The sequence below is a fragment of the Falco cherrug genome, chromosome 1 (genome assembly GCF_023634085.1).
Source record: "Falco cherrug isolate bFalChe1 chromosome 1, bFalChe1.pri, whole genome shotgun sequence".
In the NCBI taxonomy this organism is placed as follows: Eukaryota; Metazoa; Chordata; class Aves; order Falconiformes; family Falconidae; genus Falco; species Falco cherrug.
The window spans coordinates 109,063,307-109,089,142 of NC_073697.1; the positions used below are offsets into that span (position 1 = coordinate 109,063,307).

Sequence of the window (25,836 nt, forward strand, 5' to 3'; positions counted from 1 at the left end):
TGTTCCCATTCTTTTTCTTTTTGGTGATCTAGTTCTGTCAACTAAGCCATGAAGGTTTTAATCAGCAAATATTAAGTAATAACAATTGCCGATATCCTTTTATAGCTCTGGTTTCAATATGTTGTTCCACTGTGTTTTATTGCCTTCGTAACTCTGTGCAGCTGCATTAAACAATCTGAAAAGGTTGGTTGGCTACATAGGTTCAGTGGGACATCCAGAAGAGAACTGCTTAACCTGGGAGGAGGCAAGGACTGTATATGTTCAAATTAAAATGAGGACTAGCTGAACTTCTTTATTCTGCAAATCTGATACGTGTTGACCGAGTGATCAATGCAAGTACTAGGATTCCTCATCTCACATCTCTTGTCCTTAATTTGAAACCTATTATTTGATTAGTTGTGTTAAATGGTCTGGACTGTGGCCTGAGTTTAGCATTTAGCCCAGAAGCAACTTCATCGTTCAGTGGACCCACTTGTAAAACAATTGGTGTAGTCTCTGTGGCCAGAGGGGAACAGTAATTGTGGACCATTTGGAGATACACCCCAGCATGGTAAGCTGTATGTGTGGGGCTTCCCTCTGTGGGAGCGTGGTAACAACAAAAGTGACTTTTATAATTGAATCTGGATCCGGCACAGATGCCTTTACACTGTGGCTTCTATACAGTGCATGACGTTTTATGTACCACCTTTCGTTCCAAAAATTGTACTATAATTGAAGTACTAAGTAAGAAGAGGTGGAAAACAAAAGATGTATTAGAAGGAAGAACCTGAATTTCTAAAGACAGAGCTCTGATGCAAGCAGAGGCAGCAGAGCTATGGTGATGGACAGTTGTACAGGGGGAATGAAGAAAGACAAAATAACACAGTCATACTGTTTATCAAAAATATGTATCAAATGTTGCTCCTCTAGATTATTCCATTTAATCTTTCTCCTAGTAGATTCATGGCCACTGGCAGAATAGCCACAGGAATACAGTGAATCCTGTCATTTCTTTCAGGTAGAGTAACAGTCTAGCTTTGCACATATCTGCTTGCTGTTTTCCATTCAGGAGTTTCCACAGCAGCTGTACAGTAGATGGGAGGAAAAAGATGGGAGGGCTTTTGTGCAGAGGTGTATGGATCAGGATTCCTGGATTGAAGGAACAGAAATACTTATTTTTGGAAAAATAAAGGAATGTGTTTAAGCTCCAATTTCATTATCACAGTCCCCAGTGGATGCAAAGAAAAGCTCTTACAGGCTATGTATTCAGACAAAATGATTACCAGACAGTACTTAAGTTCTTGGCTCTGTTTCCATTCCTAATTCATTCTTAATGAAATTTCTCTTGTTTAGATCAAGGCCCATATATAAGGGCAGGAATCATATACTTTTAGTTTCCTGTCTGTATTATTTTGGTTTTTAATCTGAAGATGTTTTTGATAATATCTAACTTGCAAATTAGCAGGTCATCTTCTATGCAAACTGGAATATTTATCTTCCATGTATAAGGAATATGGCTGCATTGTCAGCTCTTTGGCATAAGAAGCCTGAGCTGCAAATACGGCTTTTGAAATTGGATCCCCAGAATCCATACGTACCTAGTTCCAGAGGAGGTAGTCAGATACATATGTAAGTCAGTTTTGGCATTTGTCTCCCTCTTTCACATACGTATAGATATGTCTGTCTTTGCATCACGTTGACTATCTGTATACAGCTTGCTTTGAGTATTACATTGGTTATGGAGCCAGATACACTGTCTGCAGAGGGCAATATTTATCCTCTTTCAAATACAGGTGTTGCAACCAAATTTTGTGTCTGTCAGTTTAAGTAAAACCAGTTTGACTCAGTGTCCATGCAGAGAGTGCAGAACTTCTGCACTGAGTGGTATGGAGAACATAATGAAGCCTATGTAAGTCATTGTCTAAACAAACCAGGGATCAACAGCTAAGCACTGAAACTTTAAAACTGTACTGGCCTATAAAACGAATTCGTGAAGTCGCCAGAGCTCCTGCTGAGAGCCAGTTCTACACTCCCAGTTATTTTTGCATTCCTGAAGTCACTGTCTTCCCCAGCACCTCAGCTTCTTTCACCCCAAAAGTTCTGGGGATAGTCTCATTTTTAGTCGACTTTCACAAATGCTACTGCTCAAAATCGGCAGTAGATTCTGGTACCTGTAGTGACTTTTAATGCATGCTCAGCACTGATGGAAACACTTTGTAGCATGATACCTTAACACAATCTATAAAGTATTCCTCATATTTGCTAATGCTGAGCAGCTGTGCACTCAGCTGAACATCTGACAGTCCCTAGCGAACATTTTCTGTCTGATTTTTAAGCTCTGATTGGAAAGTGTACCTTCCAAATAGCTTGCTAGTCAAAGGTTTTTGGCAAAATCTCAGCCATCTCTTGAGGGTCATTAGGCTCCACCTCATAAATTGATCTTGAAGCCAGTTTATCTCCTACAACATCCTGCCATTTTAATGTTTGCCTGTGGCTGCCTGAGTTCCTGCCTCCAAGTTTGATTTCACCGTTACATTCTTCTAATCAGACAAAAAGTCATTTTTGGTTCAGGAACAGCCAAAGAACTTGCAGAAAAAATCCTGATGAGGTCATCAGAGTTCATCTGAATGAAGGTAAGAGCCTCCCAAAGGCATCTTTAACAGATTAAATGTCTAATTCTTTGACTTAAGAATGTTGGGGGGAGGTTGGACTAGCATCAAACAAATGGAATACGGAAGAGAGGAATAAACTTGTTCCAAGTTAGTACTGATTGAAACCTACAAATCAATTAACCCATTTTTCAGACATTCTTCTATGATATTTTACATCCTAATTAACATTATCTAGTGGAAAGTGTCCCTGCCTATGGCAGGGGGGCTGGAACTAGATGATCTTTAAGGTCCTTTCAAACCCAAACCATTCTATGATTCTATGATACGATTTTTCTGCAGTAAAATGCAAAAACTTACAATCCACTATTGTATAATGTCTCCTCACACGTGGTGGAAATGGAAATTAGAAATGGAAATTAGATAGTCTCCAACCTTGGAGGTTTTCAAGACCAGAGAGGATAAGACCCTGTGTCACCTGGTCTGACCTCATAGCTGACCTTGCTTTGGGCAGGAAGTTAGACTGGGTGACTTCCTGAGATCCCTTCCAATCTCAATTATGCTATGATCCGGTAGCAAGTTTCATCTTTTCAGAACACTCACCTTGAAATACTATTTTTTTTGTAGCTGTTTTAGTAGTGAAAAAACCTCACAACTCTATTGGGTTTGTAACACAAAGAAGAAGGTTGTGGCTCAAAGTACTCTTATTATGGACAGCTCTTTTTGGCTCAGTTACACCCATTCCCAAGCCTTTCTGGCAATACACTATTTAGCAGCAGTGAAAGCTTCAAGGTTTAGCTTTGACTCTTCCCCTTCAAATTCTCAAAATTATTTTGGCACTATAACATTATGTGCCTTGAACCAAGAACATGAAGGGAAGACAGTTTGGCCGGGAATAGAAAACAGAAATTATATCTGTAATTAAATGAGCGACTTCTTAGAATAATAAAAAAATTAACCAAATCTTCAAATGGAAGCCTAAAGTGAAGATTGTGATGTATCCCACTAATTTGCTTCTGTTCTTTCTCCTAAAATCTCAAATGCCACAGCACGGCAGTGTTACATGCTTTTTCTCCTGGAAATAAGCTTGTACTCTATGTGTATTAAACCCTGCTGTCAGTCTGTATGTGCTGATGTGCTGCTCATTTGTGCCTGTGTTTTGCAGCTGTTCTGTCTTGTAGAGGTTTGATAGTTCATTCAGCTCTCTGAAAGTAAGTGAACTAGAATGTCGGAGCAGGGTCCTTCAAGTATTGCTTGTTTGCTCTAGTTAGTGACTCCTCAGAGTTACTTGTTTGGTGATTTATTTTTCTTGTTTGTTTCTTCTCCTTTTATTTTATACACTGGATGGAGATTATTCCATCCCTTTTGGTCTAAGGACCCTGAAACACAAACTCTGACTGAGGTAGAGCAACTCTAGTTGTCTGGATGGGTTCATGTACCTATTTTGAATGAATAGTCCTAAATGATTAGGGGACAGGAAAGCCAGGAACACTACCATCCCTGTCCTTTGAAATTGGTTCCCTGGCTTTAAATGCTTAATTTCTTCCTATCTGAGCAACAGATTTTTTTCTCTTGTATTTTGTACTGATGCTTGCTCATCAAGTCCCAAAGCTGAGTTAATGGAGTGTTAAGGCACTTCAGCTGTCCTAGCAACACCATCAGCATTTTCCCCTCTCCCCTTTATTTGGTGATGATGGGATGATTAACTATAAAATAGAGAGCTCAGGATGGGCATTGTATTGCTTCTAACTTTCCTGGTTGTTGTCTGTATCTCCACAGGTGCCTGATCTCTACCAGCTAACACAGCCCTGATTGGATGCATAGCCAGGCCTATGAGACACTTCAGGACATACCTTCAACTTGCAGCGGGAAAAGGGAAGTTTCAATTCGAGAAAACACCTCCAGTTTTTTATTGCCCTGCAAAAGTCAAGTGTATCACAAAGTGTGAATGCTGCTCAGGTCCACGTCCTTCCCATGGGCAAGAGCCTGTTTCTTTGTTTCAGAAGGCTTCTCTCTTCAGAAGACTCCAGGAGGCAGAAAAAAAGTCTGAATTAGTCTAAAGCCAGCTAGGCCATGAGAAGTAATCACAGGGATTTGGGAAACTGAAATAACTGAGGGCTTTTTTTGAGGGATGGGGGTATTTGCCCTGACACAGAAGTTCAACCATGCCATTTTAAGCTTAAGCAAAAAATAAAACTGAATGTGTATGTCTGATTTGTAAAATTTAATGTGCATACACATTATGAGTTTTGCATATAGATCTCTGTGTGTCTGAATACATGTATGCGTACAGATCGGTATGTATACATACACACACTCTCAAGTGATAAGTTTCTGAAATCCAGCAGGAAAACTGAATAGAAGCATGAAGTTATTTATTCAGTATTGGCTGCTTTGATGATTTCAGTTTTTTTAATATTGTATTGACAAGGCAGTCGCCACTGGGTGGCATATCTGACTTGATGTGTGTTAGGAAGCAGGGTGGTGCCCAAGGAGCAAGTCCTGCTTTAACTTTCATGGAGAATGTGTGATGTGAGGTTTGTCCTGGCTGTGAGAATTGCAGATAGAGAGATGAGAAGGAAAAGGAATTAATATCTCAAGCCCCTAGTAAATATCCTTTCAGAAAGGAGTCTTTCTCATGTCCTTAACTCAGGTGAAGTATATGATGATCAGGGAGAACTTGCTGAAGTTCAGCTTTGCAACTGGAGGCACCTGGAGAGAGCTTTACTTGGATGCTAAGGAGAAACTCAGAAGTCACCATCTCTACCAGGAGATCGTCAGGATTTGTTCCAGAACTGGAATTTCATGTTTTGGCTGTGGGATTCCTGTCCCCTCTCCTTCTGGATGTGAAGACCTAGCAAGGGCCTGGTCTCAGAGCAGGCTAAGCTAGTAGAGAATTCTGCGGGATGTCCTGGCTTTGGCATGGCCTTCACCTTTGTGCCATGCTGCTGGAGTGTATGCATATATGCACACTTGTGTTGCCTTTCTTTTCTGTGCTGGCAGCTGTTGAATGTTGGTTTTTATGTTTAAGAAATATATATTGAAGTGCCAAATAAATGTTTAAGTGTCTGGAATTGTCTGCTGCCTGCCCTTGGCCTCTCTTCTGTTCTGTGCATCAGTAGCTGTGTGTCTTCTTTGTGTCCCTTGGAAGTTCAGGAGGATTCACCAACAATGACAGGAACTGTGTCAAAGACTCTGTGTCAATCTATTGCGGAGTAATTATTTCTGAAAATATGGTTCTGTGGTCCTAGGCCACCTGTAACAAAGAGGTCATCGGAGAGTTTAGAAATTTCACAAACACATGAAGGTGGCAGCGGCTGCTGCTGCTGCCAAAACCTATACATGAAGCACAGAAAGACTTCCACCTTGTTGGTCGTCTGTTGTCCACATACTCCACACCTAGAAAACAAGGAGACTGGCTCTTGCAATTAGAGAATAGCTCACTGCATCTACTTCCCTTACCAGTGAATCAATGAAACTAGGCAGTAGTTTTGTAAAAAGGACTGTACATTTAAATTAGTGGCAAAAGTGCTCAGCTTCTTCCTGGAGCTGCTCCACTTAAGCCAGCTGCACTTGCAGCATTTATCTATGCAAGCCATTCATTCTTGTTTTAGGGAAAGCATACAACAGTAGATGACATTTTGTTTAAATCCATCCTTTTCGTGGCAGAGCTTGCTTAGTCTTCTGGGATGGTCTAAGCTATACCAAACTGAATAAGTTCTGTGCACAAGGAGTAATTTTTGGTTTGACGTTATGGCTTCTCATTAATCTTTCCAAATCATGTTCTCTACTGTCCTCCCGAATTAGCTTGCTACTGCAAGTTAAGCTCTCACTCTTCTGCTTCTCTATTAAGAAACCCATATATGTACACATACATGCATCCCCTTATACAGATTTTTCTCCTTAAAAATGGAAGGTACTCAGAGTTTCATATTTCTCCATTGCTTGTGGCTGGCATGTGTGGTTTTAGTTGAAGCAAATAGGTCTTGGCACTGTTCTTCCTGCCTTTCATGCCAAGGTTTGCAGCATGAGAGGTCTCAGTTTTCTGATGTGATTGTGTTTAATCTAGGAGATTGTTTCATGGTGCATTAGAAGCCAATTACAAATACAGACTAAAGATTACAGGAAGCATCCTAACAACATTGGAACTGGTAGTAGCTCCAGTGTTTGAATTTTCACAATTACTCTGTACAATGACAGAATAATGATGTGATTTCTCAGTGGACTTTTCTGTGGCATGGTGTAGGGGCTGGTCTAGTTACTCTAGCATGTTTGCATCCTTTTGCAATCAGAGGCTGGACTGAGCAGACTAGTCTCGTGAAGTTTGAGCTGTTCTCAGAGTTAAATCTTAACCAATGAAGTAATGGCCACCTAGAGCATACCTCTGGCTTACTTTATTCTCAAGACTTGCCAGTTGGCCTACAGGCATTTACTGTTCCTTTCTTATTCTGATAATACTCGATGAACCTTGTGCATACCCTTGTTTACCTGGATAACTAGACAACTTTAGCATAGTGGCCTATTTAATTCTTGAAAGTGTAAAGGATTTTGCTGGGTGGTTTGGTATCTTGAGACAGAAATCTACCCTTCCTCCATACTTTACTAGAAGCAGGACTCCTTTAGTTAGACAAAAACACAAAGCTAAAGTGTAGATGCTATCACCTGTTGATTTGTTGTTTATGCTTTATGAAGCCAAAGAAGAAAAAGTGAAGGGTAGAACTTAGCCAGCAAAACACTAGCTGCCTCAGAACTCTGAATCTTATCCAATCTGCCTTTCCTCCTTATTGGATTAAACGGAGAATGGAACTGAAATGGCTTTTTTTCTCTAGCCATCTGCCTCTGCAGGCTCCCCTGGCACATGAGGAGCTTGAATGAATTAGCAAAGAAATAGCCAATATCTGCTTAAAGACAGCACCTCCTTAAGCTCTGCCAAAAATAGAAACATGAGTCACTCTTATTCATTGACACCCTTTAGCCCCTTACATTTTGTAGATTGTGTTGCCAAAAGGGAAAGAAAAAGGCTTTGACTTCTATTTTTAGCTCAACAGAAGCTGTTATACCCCATAGGCACTTTCTGGATGGAGTCTTCTAGCCTTCTTATGAAACGATTTCTGGGTTTGTATTCAAGTAGCTCTTGATGCCTACAGTACTTAAAAGTGGTGATACCTCAGAGCCTGTAGATCAGTATATGTTTCTTAAGCAGCTAGGAGATCAGGAAATTAATGTATAAATACTTTCTTTCTACGTGACTAGACTTTGTTATCTAATTGCAGCTGTCCTAAACTAAAGCTAGGTAATTACACTTGAAGTCTACCTGACAGCTACCAGGTAAGTAGTGTCAGTGCTAAACAATGTGAGCCAGATCTGTAAAATATGTGATGAGAAGCAACAGTTATGCTGTTTAACACAGCTGTGGACTTTCCTGTGCTAACTCCTGTAAGTTCAGCACCGAATCTTTTAACTCAGAATTTCTTTTCAATGGAGTAACTTAATGATCCTTCGTGTTAAAATGTGAGCCTTGCTTCTGAGTTTGTCTATCTTCATTCTAGCTATTGAATTTTAATATTCTTTTGTCTGCTAGGACAAAGCACTTAACAGTTTCATTCCCCATATAACCGCTTATGGATTGTGATTGAGGGTTTGCTTGTTCAGCGGATGTCCTTGCTGTTAAGCTGCAAGAGTTGAGTTTCCAGAGTTTTCATTATGAAGTATATTTTCTGGTTTAACTTTTATAACTTTTATCTGAACCCTGTCCAATTACTTATTTTATTTCCAGTTATGGCATTTTCACTGTAACAATTACTCCAGTGGTGGTCAAGCCAATTAAAAATAATTAAAAATAATGTGTAAAATAACATCTTTCTCTTTGGTTACTTTCCTCATACACTGAGGACCACAGTAGCCCCTTGGTCCCTGTGCTGTGTTGAAAGCCCATCTTCAGGTAATTATTGATGAATACTCACAGGTCATATCAAACTGCTTTTTTTCTTGATAATCCTCCATCCTGCTTGAGGATGGGGAATGGGGATGATATGGTTAACAATGCAGAAAAATTTGTTAGATTCAGTGTTTGCCAGGCTCCCCAAGAAAAGAACATGGACATTCTAATGAGTGATTCATATTCTGGGCATTACAATAAAAAATGTGCATCACTGGATTTTCCTTACTACATATAAAGATCTTTAATCTCTGCTTGTACTTCCTGTTGCCCCTGACTTTGATCTGGTTTCTGCTTTGCAGGCTGACAGCTGAAGAGGTAGAATCTTTGGAGGCAGACACAACCAACCGCTGGCAAGGAGTCTGTATTAGCAGAGCATCTCCCACACCGTCAGAATCTGCAGCCACTGTGAAGTCACTGATAAAATCATTTGATTTAGGATGCTCAGGTATTTGAACACTGTATTTTGTAGTAAAATTTTTCTAGCAGCAAGCAGGCAACTTTTGCCATTTTGTGCTGCTTTTTGCTTCTTACTGAATATTTTCTGCCAGTGCTTCATACATAAATACTATCTCTAGAATGTCGCTACACCAGTGCTTCCCTGTTCTGACAAGAGGGAGATGGTTGGTTTTGAAATGCAAATGTTTCTATGTTTTTTCCTTGCAGGTAGCACTGGACAAAATATCACAGTTCACAAGGTCCCCAGAAGCCCTCTAAGTGGAATTCCAGTGAGGACAGCCCCAGCAGCTGCTGTTTCACCCATGCAGGTACCAGGAGCATTTTCTATCCTTGTAATTTTAAAATGGGTAGATGCAGTGTGTGCTACAGCATGACATAGCTTCAGCATGCCAACGTGCATATGTTGACAAGGGGAAGGGGAAACTCATCTGTTTATTTGCTGTGGAACATCAAATGCTGTAGTACTAACAAAAAGGATCAAAGTGAGTTTGTCTTTGACTTCAGCTTAGAGGTCTCAGTGGACGGATGTGAACTTTTTGGAATACAATTCTGAACTTTAATCACTGTTGACCAGAAAATAGGTTTTGATTTATTGGGAGCGAGTTACAAGAAACATCAAACTAAACTAGGTAGTTGGCACAAGGAGTTAAGAGAAATGGGATAGTAAGTTTCTAAGATGCGTGATTCCAGTTAGCCAGTAAGTTCATATAGAATGAAGAGCTCTTACAGTTTGAGGCTTTTTTCTGCTGAAGCATATCTGCTCTGGAAAGTAGTACTACTTATCTCACTGTACCAGTTAACTTTCTGTTAAGCAACTTTCAAATCTGTGATGCAACGTTATTGGAAATAATGCTGTTTAATGGAGAAGCAAATGCACTGTGCTTTCTGATTTCCACATGCACTGAAGGTGGCATACCATCAGACTGCTAACATTTCTAGGATAGAGAAGCCATTGTATGTTTTTTGTCTGGGTGGTCACTGAAATTAAGACAGGATATTCCCCTCTGAATCTGGGTAAGAAACAGTTGTGAGGCTAGGGTGTTTAGCTCTGAAGAATCAAATGACTTTGAAAGACCATTTAGGAAATGTGCTCACACACGTTTCTTTGAAAGAATCAGCAAAGGAAGTTTAAAGAATGGGATTAAATAGAGGTCTGGGAACCTTCTATTAGTGCATGGCTGAGGGGGTAGTAATGCTGAAAACTGGTGCTGGAGCTGCAGAGACAAGAATCCTTCTGACTTATGATTTGGGGTGCTGGGGACAGAGGCAGGGTTAGGAAGAGGCATTCTTTCTTTGGGTTTGTGACTCTGTGTTTGGCAAGAGAAAAAAATGGTGCAAATAGAAATGTGAAGGAGTTCAGGAACCAGTATATTACCAGCTAAAAATATTGTCTCTTTTGTCCTTTTATTTTTCACAACCATCTGTCCAGCTCTAGGTACAGCTGATACCTTATTGAAAGGTTTCTGTATCCCTCCACCTGCTTTGTGAACTTGAGACAGCAGGAACATCTCTTCTTTCTGCTTGCCTATTTAAGCCTGATGGCTAGTGTTGTTTTAATTATCTTTTGTACATTTGTTTGTTTCACAGAGACATTCTGTTTATAATAATGCCAAGCCAGCCAGCAAGGGCGTCGCCAGACATACAGATCTTTCAGACCTTCCACTTGCAGGTAAGTTACTGTAAACATTCAGATGTTGCCTCTTTTCACTACCAAAAGCTTGTCATTAACCCTCTGCCTGGGCCATTTTTCCTCTTCTCGTATGGTCAAATGAAACATGAAAAAGTGTCTTCTGCGTCTTTGTTTTAGAGAGCTTATTAATTTTTCCCATCTTGATCATAGCCTTAGAAAACTAAAAAATAGCTAATTTATTATGGTGTGCCAGCACAAACTTGCCTTCTTTATTCCAAAGTATCCGTGGCACCTCTCTAATCCATGCTGTGGAACTGGAGAGGATTGGATTTTGTTCAGCATGTATGTATCTGGAACAAGTCCAAAGCACTGTCTTTTGAGGGTTTATTTGTTTTTAAATTGAGCTTCATTTGAAATACATCAAACATTTCTGATACTGATGCGACTGTTTTAGGAGCAGTCATATTTGGGCTTGAAGTAGTTTGTTTTGAGAGATCTCAAGAGATGCGTTTGTTTTTATTTCACACTTTGCTTTTGTTCTCTTGTCATTTAATATTCTTTTCTACCAGTGTTTGTTTCCCATTTTCTCTAGGGCCCTTTATTTTGATTATCTAGTCCTGAATGTAGTTGTTGCATGGGAATCAAAGCTAGTAACAACAGATTATTGAATTTTTAATGTCAAATAAAATATTATATTCCTATAGTGAAACCTTAGTGAAACTGCAGGGAGGGACAAAAAAAAAAAATCAGTCACAACTTCTTCATTGGTAGACTTTCTGCAATAGTTTGCTAGTACAGGAGACAAATTAGAACCTGTCTTCAATTTTAGACTCTTCAGATAATCTGCAAAGCTTCCCCTTCCATTGTTCACAGATGAATAGATACTGGGTCTGAACAGAATCTCTGATGGCAGCATAAACAAATAACATCTTGTCTATGCTCCTGGCTTCTCCTGCAGGGGTAAATGCTAAGCAAGCAGAAGTTATCAGTGGAACAGACAGAGTTTACTTACTTGTATCAGCTGGTTTCCAGAAAATGACTTGCTTGAGAGTATACAACGATCCTAAACAGAACATAAAACCTTTTTAATCTCTACCAGTTTACTGTAGAGTGAAGTAATCTGTCAACTGTGTAATATAATGCCAGTCCTTAATAATAAATATCCCACTGCAGGCCATGGATAATTACTGTTATTACCTATAGATGATTGTTCTGTGAAAATCTATTGAAATCAACAGATATTTTATTAGCCATTGTATGGTAAAAACTTACGGTTGCTTACCTAACAAGTTCCTGTATTTACATCTTCTCTTTGTACCTGAGTTTAATTTACTTCCAATAAGCCATAGCAGAGGCTTACTCACTGTAAAGTTGTAATAGCTCTGGTTCCAATCTAAATAATCCTAGAAGGCGGTTGATCCAAGCCCTATGCAAACAACACTGAATTAAAAAATATCCCCAAGGAAATTCAGAGTGAAGTAGTCTCCATAATAATAATCTTCTGGCTGATTCCATCTGACCAGTATCACAGCAGGGTTCTGTGATGTCCTTAATATGACCCAAATGTTACATCGTTGGAGAGGAGAATGGATTACTTTGTGGAAAGGGCTGATCTTTGGCTATGATCTTTCCATTTAGAATCAGAAGTTTACTGGTTCTGTCCTGGAGTTTCTAGCAGCCAGAAATTAGTCAAGGGAGGTATATTACTCAGACAAGTGAGATTCAAAGTACAAAAGTGGATACTGTTAGCTTGTACCACTTCAGGCACTCTTATATAATTCAAGCCAGTACCCACAAAATTTCTTTGAATAGTGCTAATGGCATATGATTTTCCTTAATCATGCTGAATATTTTCATATGATTATTATCCTGTTTTTCTTTCCAAATGACTCCTAATATGCCCTCATCTCCTCCTCTTTTCTTTCCAGCTAGATGCTTCTAATAGCCTTTATTACCTAGCTGGGCTCATTCCTTCTCTTTCCTTTTTCTGTACCATGCATAAACCCATCCTGAATGATTGGTACAGCACTTCCTATTTAGGCTATGCCATTAGCCAGTATGATTATGTTAATGGCAATTTTACAATGCACTTTTTTTTCTATCCTTTTAAACTAGTGAGAAACCTACATTCCTCCTCATAATATTCAGATTTTATTTAGTTTCTCTAAGCAGAGTATTCTTAAGTTTAAAGGGGTTGTAAGAATCATTCATTTATTGCCTGTCTGAATGGTGAGGCTATTTAAATTTGAGGCAATTATGTGCATAATGTGCTGGCCATAGACCCTGGCTTGTTGATAGTTTGTCTACAGAAACAAAGCAGCCAACGTTACCTGTGTTATGCATCGCTCTACCTTGTGATTGGTATGAATGGGCACACAATTTGATTTCTGTGATATCTTTAACTTCTCTTCAAAAACCTATCAACATTGGATTCTATGGCTACTAATCTTTTTTATTTTATTTTTATATATATACACATATATAAAAATCTATCATAAAATATGTGATTACATAATAAGTAATATGTGTAATACAAATATAGATGCATCTGCTATGAATATATTGAGACTTCCCAAAGTCCTGTCAGATAGGATGCCAAGCATCATGTGATAATAAGTGCCTTTTACTGCTGCCTTGAGCTGGGCTGTATTCAGGAGACAAGAGACTTTCTTGTTACAAGTCTACTGATGGCAGAAAAGAAATCATTGTACTAGGGCTGGTCAGTCATCTGGTGAAGATATCTGGCGATCAGCTTTTGAACCTTTAAGACTGTAGATTTTGGTATTTCCCCTCATTCACCTGAGGCCCCTACCCCCCAGCAGGAGTATCAATCACAGGAAACCAGGCAGTCTGTACTGTTGAAATCATCAAAGCCATTCCTTGTTATGATCACCTCTAATCTGCTCAAGGTTTCCTAGCCCCATGTGTGTTTAATGAACAAATGAGTACATTTGTTTAGAATCAAAATAACAGGCTACATATTGTGTGCTGGGTGGCAGGACAGTGATTAATCAAATTCCTCAGACTGCAAACTGACAGCTTTTTTTTTTTTTCATTCCCACAGATCTTCTGAAGGGGAGAAATGAAGAGCTGAAACCAGACCATTACCTCCGTAAAAGCCCCTCCCTGGAATCCCTGAGCAAACCCCCTATGGCCTTCAGCAGCAGAATGCTTACCTCTACCCCCAGCAGCTTGAAACCCCAAAGCAAACTCAGGTATCAACTCAGTTTCCAGGGAAAAATAGCACACTGGAAAGATTGACAGCATTACCTGGCACCAAGATGGATGTTTTAATCTGGTGGACCCCTGTCTGCAGTGGAAACTCTGCTGGCTAGTCTGTCCAGTTCAGAATTACCAGGCTGTGTCAGATCCCAGATTAGAATAACCACAGTTATCTGTAAGATGAAGAATCAGAACAAAATGAGCATAGCAAGCTTTCAGGAGCCACTAAGTTGTATACAAGAATTCCATTACGTGTATGAGTGGTGAAGCCTCATTATCTTACTGCAGCTTTGCATGTTATGGTTAAAAAATAAAGCTTTGAGCTCTAAAGGAAAGCTGGACAAATAATTTCCCTCTGAGAAACCATATATTTCCACCATTATTTCCACCAGTAGAAGCCGCGGGATGGAGACATTGAGTGTGTTTTGATTTTTGGCCTTTAACTGTCCTTGAGGCCTTGACTGCAGTACAGCTTCCGGATTTTTCATTTTATTCAAGAACTTGTTCTGCAGCAGCTCAATTGAATGTGAATTTGCTGTTACAGGTTCTTTAGATTAGTTTTGTTCAATTCTACACCCTGAATCCTAGTTTTCAATATGTAAAGCAAAGAGGTTACTTGAAAATTTTGTAAGTAAAGCTGATGAAAATGGTAGCAGAAGTTCTGGGTTAATACATGCCATTGAGCATCCATAGGCTCCTGCTTTTTCAGCTTTTTGTAGGCAGTGATACCAACTGAATTTGCCTTCTCTAAAGGCAAATATAGAATACAGGCTCTGAAAGCTGTTACAATTTGGTTTACATTTAGGTTCTGCGCTGCCGTTCTGCTTTGTCATACAGATATTATTTACAAACAAAAAGAGACTTCAAGCATATTTATCTTCTTCTCTCTTATGTTTCCCTGGATTAGTGTGGAGAGAAAGGACCCACTGGCAGCCCTGGCTCGGGAGTATGGTGGTTCGAAGAGGAATGCTCTGTTGAAATGGTGCCAAAAGAAGACTGAAGGTTACCAGGTAAGGGAAATGGTACATTTTTACTTTTCTCTGGAGGGTAATTCATCAGTTTCCTATAGGTGTGCAGTAAGAAATGTCACTTCGAAGAAATAAGTGTATTTCAGTCTGCTGCCTTTTGTATGTTTACTTCTACTGGGTGTTTCTATACTCTTCCTTCAGATTTCTTTAACACGCAGTCCCCAATATTACATTGTCATATGTGACTTGTATACAAACCACAAAATGTTCACTGCATCAAAGGTTGCTGATGGTTAGAAACAGTATATATACACAGTAGCTTCAATCTGGCATCAATTTTTGAAATTACATTCTAATATTTTTTGTGTCAGCTTCTGTGGGCAGTGTGCTATTGTGAGAGCTTTTTCATTGGTCATTTCTGTAAAACCAAAGTAATATTTCTTTGTGTGGCCTTGACCAAATGAAGTTTGCAGCTTGGGGCCCCACTCTTTCTAATCTGCTGTAGTTTAATGGGTTTTTACAAAGTAAGTTTTGACTGCTTGAGAATGTCTGATTTCTTTGCAGAGTGATTTTCACTGTCAAACAGTCATAATGATTTGTCCAGTCCTTGTATGGCTATTGCTGTACTTAGGAAGCTCTGGCTAGTGTTTGTACGCAGTTGAGTTAGGCCTTTGGTTCTGCTTGTAACTGAGCTGCAGAAGGCAATTATAGACAACAGTTCATCCTGTTATATATGCTGGCTGTGCAGGATAGTCTTGGTTTAATATAATGTTGAGATTTTTCTTTCTTAAGAATAATATTGTTTGTTACTTAGAGCAGAAGACAAAAGCTGTTATCACCACATGATATGCACCCTGGAGCAAGTCTTTAATAAAAGCAGGGACTGTCTTTTAAAGTAAATAATAAAATATTTTTTTTCGTCACAACCAGCTCTTTATGAAGCATTAGCTGCAGGGTGCAGGGATTTGGAAGAAAAGACAGTAGCTTTCCCCTTCAGTAAACTGATGTATAGTAGTTTGAATAATTTCTTAGCACTGGCATATTTATCTGGCTTGCACTAATTTCACAGGAGGACAGGTACCAGAGAAAGCTCTTGACTTTAGACACACCTCAGAAAGAATAAAGCCAGCATTAGCATTTAGCCTCCAGTTCTGTGATACTGCCTAAAAGGCTACAGTGCTGTCCTCTGAAATTGTACCTCTGTGCTGTGATGATTTATTTTACATCTTGTCTATAAAATTCTCCTAGTCTTGGATTTGAAAGTGGGGGGGGATCATTCCCACCAGTCCTCAGAAAATGATTCATGAAATCCTTTTCCAAGTCTTAACTTCTCTTAAGCCAGAAAACCCATCTCTTGAGTAACGCTTTCTCATGACAGTGTTGCCCTTTTTTGTTTCAAATGGCACATGATGAGCTTCCTCCACTTCTCTTAAAACAGTCTAACTCTGTTTCTAAACTGTTCTAAACTGTTAGAAGTGCGCTCTCAGAGTCAGCCTGTAGTTTTCTTTCTCTGATTACACCCAAGCTGGACTAAATGTATTGCTTTTAGAAATTATTATGTGGCTTTGCAAATACAGAGGCCTGCCCTGATTCTGTAGGTACCAGACTGGCACCAAGAGTGACAAGTATTCCCTCTGCGATAAAATAGGAGTTTTGTTTTTCTATGCTGAACCCAAGTAGTGAAGCTAACTGTGTATCAGACAGCAGGCCACCCAGGAGGTATGCAAGGCAATCCGGGTCTGTTTGTTTTTCCTTTTAGTATTAGTCTCTGGAGGAAAGTATATCCTTGCTTCAGAGGACAGTGAAGTCTTTGCTTTATCTGTGGCTGCTGGAAAGTTGTTGCTACGTGACTGTCCAGTTGATGTTATAGAAAAAGCTTTGTCGTTTTGGTTCCTGCTCTGCTGAGGCTCTTGTTCTGTTTGTGGTTCTCCTCTGTCATTACTCTTTCTAAAGCAGCAGAATGAGTTTTCGGCAGTTTTTGAGAACAAGCAGGTAAAGCACTGACAAACACTGTGTAATCCAGGAGAGTCTTAACAAGTTCAGACTGTGATGTGGTGGGGGACCTTATTACCTGGAGTGTAAGATCTCAGGGCAGAAATTGATGAACCAAAGGACAAACACGGTATTGATTTATGGTGAGAGTCTTGCCTCCCTTCACTGCTTCATTTAGAGGCATTATCTCTTGGACATTCTTCCTCAGATTCTCATTCCCTTTGCACTCTTTGCAGTGCATTCACTAACTCTTCTTGAACTTGCTTTTCCCAGACCCTTACACTCTTATGGTAAGGTTGATATTAAGCTCCACAGGGAATTTTTATCATTCTTGACTACGAAGAACTGGAGTGGAGTAAAGAACATCATCCTCCTTCCTGCCTTAGGCACTGCAATGGTGAGAATGAGGTAATGAACTCCATCAAGCAGAATCCTGATGACGTGCATGACGACTTTTCCATAGATAATAGCCCTGTCTATGAGGCATCATCTGCAAATCCCAGTATAATCAATCATGTTCTTTCTAACATGAAGCCCAGAACCACAAATAATTTTGGATGCAAACTGTTTTCAGCTCTGTGACACAGTGGAATGAGAGAATAAAAGACCTGCCGCTTGGCAGCCTACCTTTTTTTTATTGGCAAAAGGTACTGCCTGTGATGTCTAGTAACAGTTCCTGATCTGAGCTGGTGAGGAAGAGGGAGATTCCTTTCTGTTTAAATTATGAAAATACCAGATTTCATTAAACAGTATGAGCAAAATGAATCAGAATAACTGATACTCTCAGTAGCAGCTACTACCCATGTCCCAGATTCCCTGAGGAAAGCTGGATTAGTGACCTAAGAAGGTATCTGGGGATAAGACCTAGGCACCAGCACACAAGGCTCCGCTTTTTAAGTGCTTTAATCCATACAAGGCTTATACTATAGATAGAAATTTACATCCTGCTCCTGGCATATGTCCTTGCATTGACTACAGTGGGAACATTCCCTGGCTTTGAACTTCAGCATGTTCCCCAGGAGGCAATCTCATAAAACAAGAGAGGAATACTGGAAGGAGCTGAGTGAAGTGCAACACAAATTAGTAGTGGCCTGGAGGGTTTTGTTTGTTTTCTAAAAAAAGAAATGGCATGAGTTTACAGTAACTGAAGGGAAACATGAAAGCATCTATGCTTCTCTAATCTGCCATGTCATTTCTAAGATCCCTATTTAAACAGTGATTTGATATCAAAAGGTATGAATGCTGAGGAGAAAGAGTAATTATTTAGAACATGAAAACAATCACTAGAGTGAAAATAAAAGTGGAAGTCCTAATGACTAGGAGAAAAGGATATAAAAGTGCGATTGCATAAACTGTGGTCATATGATTTCAGTTGTCATATTTCAGTGCCTAGGTGAATTCTATCTGGCATTTTGGCCATCATTTTTTGATAATTGTGCAGGGGAGATGCTGAAAAAAAATTCTCGGCAGTAAAAAAAATATTGTAGTGAAATAAGGCTTTGGGCTCAGTGCAAAACTTCCTTGAGGAAAATCTCCAGCTTAAAAAAAAAAAACGCACCCTTAATCTAATGTATGGTACCCTGTAAGAATTGTGCACTGGTGCATGGTCTCTTTTGCCAGACATGCATAAACTTTTCCTTCTGCCTCTCTGAATTTGTTGACATCATGGTGTATACGTAGGGTGATGAGATGACCAGACTTGAGAACTGCTTTTGTGGCTCTGGAGCTCAATTACTACAAGTCCTTTAAACCACAAAGCCTGCTGAGAGTAAGTTATTTATGTTAAAATAGCTTTTTCTCTGTTGTCTTGTGGTTTTTTCATCTATTTAAAAAGATTATACATCATGGCAAGAGTGTGAAGTAGAAATTGTGTGCCTCTTTTCTAATAGACACTGTTCCTATGAGTTGTAACTCCTGGAAGCTGCTGAGAGTAATTCTTGTTGCATTATCACCTTCCATAATCATATCATTAGTGACTGTGGTGTTATTTAAGTGCCCTGGTTCTGTTTGCTGTCTGTGGAGACCATTTGTCAAGGGGCCAAACCTCTCTAGATTAAGTCTGTTACTATCCACAGATGTATTGTGAGTAGCAGAACATCAAGAGGCACTTAACCCATGATCATTAGAACTGAGGCTTATTGTTTCTGCCACACACACCCCCTCCAGAGAGGGCTGGGAATTGCTACCATGTTAATGAACATGGTTTGCTTACAAGAACTGTTATTCCTGTTTTTTCCAGCCACTACACATCCATCCTGTGGCACAGAGCAAAACAGAATCTGAGACTAACTCTTTTCTCCAGTGCACAGTCACGGATTTTCATTTTACCAAAGTTATATTTTGTTTAACAGGACTCATTTGGGACCTACTTGTTGAAGAACCAGCATCTCTTATAGTAAAACTATCTGTGTAGTTGTCTTAAGTAGTTGAATGCTAAATAGGAGGAGGTAAGGAGTGTTCCAGAACTGACAAAGGGTAATGGCAGCTATACCTCCAAAGATTTTTGTGTTTTGTATGTTCCTGACCTGTGCCTTCAAGCCATTGCATTGTATCATCTCCCTAACTATGACAAGCGTCAGTACACCAGGTTATGGATAAAGGCAGTGAGCATCTTCAGGAGAAGAGGCAGTGCTTCCTATTAGTGCTGACATCAATATGAGATGGCTGATAAATTGGTATTGATCTTACTGGTATTTGCAGGACCAGGCTGAGGTCTGATTTCATACCATCTGGAGAAATCTCAACAGCGTTGAGAAACTATTAACCTGAGCAATCTTTGCGTATCTTTCAGTTGTACAGGTAGTTCCTGGAAAAAATAATTCCTTTCAATTATTCTTCATAAAGCACGCTAGCAACTATGAGCAAAGCTAGATGAAAGTGATTTATTTGTTTCCATGCCTTATTCGGAGTTATGTGACTTTGCAGTAGGTCCCAGGAACACTGTGCAGTTTTAGAAAGTATGCTTAGGAGTTTGCAGGAACTATTTTTAGGGCAATACTCTCTGACATTGTATCCTTTAGTTTAAATGAGAAAAATACAAATATCTGTGTGCCCAACCTTTTGAATATTTACCCAAAAGTTGTGAATTTTTTTTGAAGCTTCCTTTTCTTAAAACACAGATAGTTTTAGGGCTCTGATGAAATACCCTGATGGAGGCTGCGACCTGCATAGTTTCCAGAAATATAAGTTGGCATTAAGAGGAGTCTAAATACTTCAACTTATGTCTCTGCTGTATATATTAATAAAAGTGCCTTTCCTGTATAGTGCCTCTCAGATATTAAAAAAAAAAAGGAGGAAATAAAAAAAAAGGAAAAAAACCCTACCCTGAAATATATCCGTTATTGTGGCTATTCCAACCTTGAGAGACAGAAATTGGAAACAATTTGCTTATGAACATAACCTAAAAGTCATTAAATGTAATTCTGAATGCTTTTACTACTAGAAGCATAAAACTGGTATAGCAAACTATGTAAAAGTTGGTGTCTCTGCATAGTACTATGTTCTTCATGTAAAGATGCAAAAGCTTAGGGAGAAGAATAAAGGCTGTTGCAGTATTTACTGTTTGTCAAGTAATTATAGCAGGAGACTGGTTGACTAGTGGTTTGGCAGTGGATATAATACAAAGCTTTTTACCCTTTTGTACTCAGTTTAAAGTCAGACTAATACTAGCTTTTTCTTTATGAATTTGGGGCTTTCTTTTTCTCACAGAAATTTGCATTCTTTTTCTTTTTGTACTAGACAGTATTTCCTCAATATCCTCTTGGTCCTCATGCCCTATTCCATGATATTATCCCCTGGTTTTTCTCATAATTTTTTTTACTCGTTTGCTGGCTGGATGAGATCTGGCACAGATTAAGTGTGGCCCAAAGGGGTACAGATGCAAATAGGCTGTTGAGGACATAACATATTCCCTTTGGTCAAGCAGTCATGGGGCCAATGCATTCTCATTAGGGAGGTGGACCCTGCCGCTAGGACAGCTAGCCAGGATGACTATTTTTGGACTGCTGACGCATCAAGCAAGTGTATTCCTGGGGCTGCACACTGTGGGGACCTGCTTTATAGGAGATCCAAAAGCTCCTTCGTGGCCAGTTTTACATTAACATGTCTGTGGTTAACCCTTATTTCCTCATTCGGAAAACTAAGGATTATATTTAGAAACAAGAAGTCTGTGATTTCTTTCTACGTCATTAGGTGGGTAGGTGACATTGTCTTTCTACTTAAGCAATGACTGTCTCAGTCTTTTTTAAGTCTTGACTCAGCACTTTGCTTCACAGTTCAGTTATGCACCCTCTTGGACCACAGGGAGTGAGCAGAGGCTATACTGCAAGCGCTGCCACAGTCCCGCAGGGCTGGCGCTCAGGCTGGTAGGCCAAGTAAAGAATCAGAGCGCTGAAGGGGACAAAACCCAGGATCAACCTTCTCAACCTCTGAACCTGGGCAGAATAGACTTCCTGGGATTTGGCTCATAAAACAATCAGTCAGCCACCTCCTTTGACACTAATGTAATGGAGCTTAGTTTTAAAGCCTTGAGAATCCCAGCACAGCTGTGCACTGTCCTAAAGAAATACAGAAAAGAACCCAGTTGTTTCTTAATCACAAGATGTGCACTTGGGTATGGGAGTGATTCTCTTACCCTTTTCTACCTTACTTTTTGTGTTTGTGTCAACAACTAGCATAAAACTGTTTCAATGTGTTTCAAAATTGTATCAGTCTGGTATCTCAACATTAACCAGATTTCTATCTAAATATTTAAATAGTCATGGGAACTGGGTAAGCAGTGGCATTCCCTAATTCAGCAGTAACACCGAGGAGTGGATGTAGTTTTTTTCTGGCCACCTTTCCAAGTGAGGTCTTCCAAGCAACAATGCTAGGAGGTAAATCCCATCTGCTGTCATGCACTATGTATATGCAGTCTGGAAAGGCTGGATTCCCACAGTACTGTGATCTTGTGTGCTGAAGATCAACAGTGAAACAAATAACTCCTAGTTTGTGTGATGTGGGTGAAGAAAAAACACTGAAGAAAACTTCTCCAGATTTAAATGGCATCCATCCATTCATTCTAAGCAGCATTCATGACAGAGTCTCTCTCTTCTGAGGAGGAAGATTACCCTTCTCCCACACCAACCTGTGTGCCTGAGATTAGAGGCTGATGGCCAGAGTCTGCTAAGCAAGCAGCAAAAAGCTGTCTGTCTTAATATTTACCAACACCGTTGATACAGCAAAGTTGTTCTCTGGCGAGCAGTGACACTTACTCTAACATATCACAGGCTAACATATCTCTTCTGTTATTAGAGGGTGCACACCCTACTAAGAGTTCTGCATGGGCAGTATCTGTAGCTTTTTGACATTTAGAATTAGGATATATGTGCAATGGGTTTTCTCCCAGGAAGTATTAGTATATTCTGTGAGTTTCTGAGAAATGGGTGAAACTTCTGGCTCTCTTTGTGTTTCTCTGGTTTTTGCTGAAGAGGAGGTTGTTGACTTCAGAAAGACTTTTTCTATCTATGCAAAATTGAAGGGGGACTTGGTAATAGCTATTGAGATAGGAGGGATTATCCTGTGTTTAAATAAAAAATGACAATAAGTTGGTCAGGAATTTTGCTCCCAAATCTGCTTTGGACCATCATTGTGACCTTGGCAGTCTTGCATGATACCATTGCCTTGGTTTCTCTAGCTGTTAAAATATAGACCTTCATATTGTATCATTGGATGATGGTGAGTTTCAGTAATATTTGGAAGGATGCTGTGATAAAAAGGGCAATTTTAAGAGGTTTTAATTAATGAAGATACGGGCTTAAAATTTTGGGATATTCCCATTATTTTATTTTATTTTTCCTGAATAAATGTTTTCTTTTTCTAAGTAAAAACACTTCTAGCTGAATGTGTGTATGCAATTTCTCTGTATGTCCCAGCTGGACCCAGGGTTGGGTCTGGAAAGTAAATGCAGCAGCCAGATCATGGCATGTTGGGAATAATCAGGTTGATTATCAATGTGCAAGCCCCCTTCACAGTGATGCCAATGCATAAACGTGCTTCTCCAGTGTAGCCAAATAACTTGAGCCAAGCTCTACCTTTTTTTCACATAAGGGGCTTTATCCTGTAAACAAATACAAGTCTCTTGATTGGAGGGTAAAATAAACGCCCATGCAGCTCTCTCATGCGTAACTTTCTATCCTGCTGGGTAATTTTAAAAATAGCATTTACATTCTATCCATCCCAAAGTCCAAGACGCTTTCCTTGTGTTGCCTGGATGCAATGACAATCAGTGAAAACACTGAATTGATTGGTCACCCGCTGGAACAGCTCCAAACTGTGAATTTAACTGGGAGAGAGCTGAGCCCTGCCACCCATTCTATGAATATCCTTTGCTGTTGAGACCTTTCCTCACCTTGTTTCCATCCTTTACCATGAGCCTGCTGCAGCCTGCAGCCTTAACCCTCTGCCCAGGAATTCCAGGACATGGCTAATCTCTGAACTCTCAATAAAGATAATGAGAAGTAGCTGTGGGAGCAGTCAGTGTGGTCATTAGAAATTCTGTGCCACGGCTCCGGGCAGGAAGTAGCTGTGCTACTGTCCTGGACAGAGAGGGAAGCTAGTTCTCCCCCCTCTCTCCCCAGAGTATTTGTGTGGTCCTTGGAGCTGTGCTGCTGCATCTTCACTCTTGCAGCCTTGGGAATGAGGGAACAACGCCCAGTCTTTCTTCTCTGTGGCATTCAGCAGTGGTGTTACTTATACGGGTTGGTGGGCAAACTGGTGGAAGTATTAGTTGTGTATCAAGCAGAGAGCTGACTTTCAGCAGGTGAGCATAACAAGTATGATTTATACTGAAGAGCGGGAAAGAGATGCATAGCAAAAATAAGAACTCTTCAATATCTAATGGGGTTATTACAATAAGGAGAACTTTTTAATTCCTGGTCTTGCTATGTAATCCACCTCTGCCTCTCCATATATAACTAACACTTGTTTTGCCAACTCACTGAATGCGACAGTGGTATAAATTATGGAGGTGCCAGTCACACTTGATATACATCTTTTGTCACTATTACCTCATCTCTGAATAGCCCAGAAATGTTCGTAAAATTGCTTCTGCTTATACCAGCTCTCACAATACATGCATTTCAATATGTTTGTAAAGTGAGAAATTAAGACCCCAAATGAGGAAAACGTGCCACCCCCTGTTACTTTACTAGCCTTTAGTGAGACCTTTGAAGTAGGTGACTTTTTTAGTAATGAGAATGTTGTCATGGGGTAATTTGCTTTCAGAACAAGTCATATATTTGCTAGGAAAGTTCAAATACATTCACCGTGTGTTATATGCACAGTGCCAGCAACTACTCTCAACCCTTGTTCACCATAATTTGTTTTCATTTTAAAAAGTCAGTCTTTAGATGTAAAAATGCAAATAAACTCTAAAAAATGTGAACGTTTTTGTTTGTTGAAGTGTTTGCCAGTCCACACAGTGCTGGGAGCAATAGATGTGATGGGCATGAATGGATGCTGTTTGACTCATTGGGGAGGTTAGTCATATGTATAGTTACAGTCATGATTTCAGTGTCAGAAGTAACTTTTTTTCACCTTGCAAGCAGAGGAAATGGGAGGTCAAATACTTTATCATGTATTACCTTAAATATCTCCCATGTGGTGGTACTATCACTTTTTATTCTTGTGAGAACTTCAGCTATAGCAGCACCACATCTCTTGTAATCAAAATACCAAAACTAAGCTGCCTTGTAGAGCTCATGGTCCTTCTCATGAACACCTCAACACCTCATGAAGAAAAAGCTGAGCTAGAAGAGTGCACAGATCATTTTAGAATGGCTTTACAGTTTACTCTGATGTCTCTGAACCAATTGTTAGAGGAGTTTGATTTGAGCACAACTTTAGAGAGCGTTGTGCTACCTATTCTTGCCAGTGTGATTCAACTATCAAAGATAATGAATAAAATAGGACACGCCTGACTTTTTGGTATCTTCTCAGATCTCTAGCTTTTGAGAGTTAAATTGTTGGGAGCTGAAAAATCTTTGTGTAGGATGCATGACAATAATCTTATTAAATTTCCTCTTTTTAAATGTGCCTGCTCCATGTGACTACTGTAGTTAACTGATGTTGGATGCTTTTGCAAAAAAATACAGTCATAGCTCTCTTTCTAATGTCTTGTCTATGCTAAGAAGGCTCATTAATTCACATTTACTGAAGCAAACGATAAATGGTAAACCCAAGGCAACACCTGTGGCAGCAGTGGAGCAAGGGGTAAACTGAATCTAGGAGTGTGATGACAAATGGAGTTCCTTTATAAAGAGGAATTTATTAAATGGGATAGCCTTTAAATAGCTGGCACCAGTTTGTCATTTCACTGTGCTGTAATTACATAATTGAACAGCATTTTTACATACCATTTTGTGTTATCTGAGCTATGTTGCTTCATACACATGTAATCGTGTATGAATTGTAATAAGATGCGTGACTTACCGACATGGCTGGTAGAAGCATTAGAAATATGGATGATGGGGATGGAAATACAAAGTTTCAAATAAAAGTTAAAACAATTCTTGCGGAGGCTGCAGCTGCCTGAACCATTTGAACTAGGGATATTAATACATCCTGGAGGATAGAAGGTCATTTGGCTTTCTTCCCAATCTTGGCTAGCCACTTAATCTCTATACAATACGAAGTATTGCTGTTCCACAAATTATGCTGGATTATTTATTTTTTTTTAACCAGGAGGCATTACTTCATTGTGTATTCCATTTAAGAGAAAAAGATTTGAAAGAGAATTCAGACAAGTTCCTGGTAGTGGATTGACTAAATGTGATACACAAATCACTTTAGACTTGTAGCTACCCATTGAAAATAGCTGTGTGAAATTGTCCAAGTCATCTGGCTGCACCCTGTAATTACAGAAGAATCCAAGCAGTCTTTAATTTTAGGCATTCATGCCTTTCATCCGTGTTGACTGGACCTGACCGCACTTCTAATTCACCCATATTTCCAGTAGATTGCCCAGATGTTTCATGTATTTGCTGGAGCATTTTAGATGAA

The 25,836-nt window shown here is 39.6% G+C and overlaps 1 protein-coding gene across 6 annotated transcripts in view; it reads left to right on the forward strand.

Moving 5' to 3' along the window:
• SPECC1 (sperm antigen with calponin homology and coiled-coil domains 1) overlaps window positions 1–25,836 on the forward strand; it is an 89,224-nt gene that overhangs the window by 50,640 nt on the left and 12,748 nt on the right. For 4 of the 6 annotated variants that reach the window (XM_027806463.2, XM_027806462.2, XM_055718337.1 and 1 more), the window contains 5 exons: window positions 8,829–8,974; window positions 9,193–9,293; window positions 10,573–10,654; window positions 13,680–13,830; window positions 14,745–14,847. In XM_027806463.2, coding sequence (XP_027662264.2) covers window positions 8,829–8,974; window positions 9,193–9,293; window positions 10,573–10,654; window positions 13,680–13,830; window positions 14,745–14,847 — 583 coding nt within the window. Of the gene's footprint in view, window positions 1–4,367; window positions 8,720–8,828; window positions 8,975–9,192; window positions 9,294–10,572; window positions 10,655–13,679; window positions 13,831–14,744; window positions 14,848–25,836 lie in introns of those variants that run through there. The other 2 variants (XR_008733529.1, XM_027806466.2) reach the window with 2 other exon arrangements.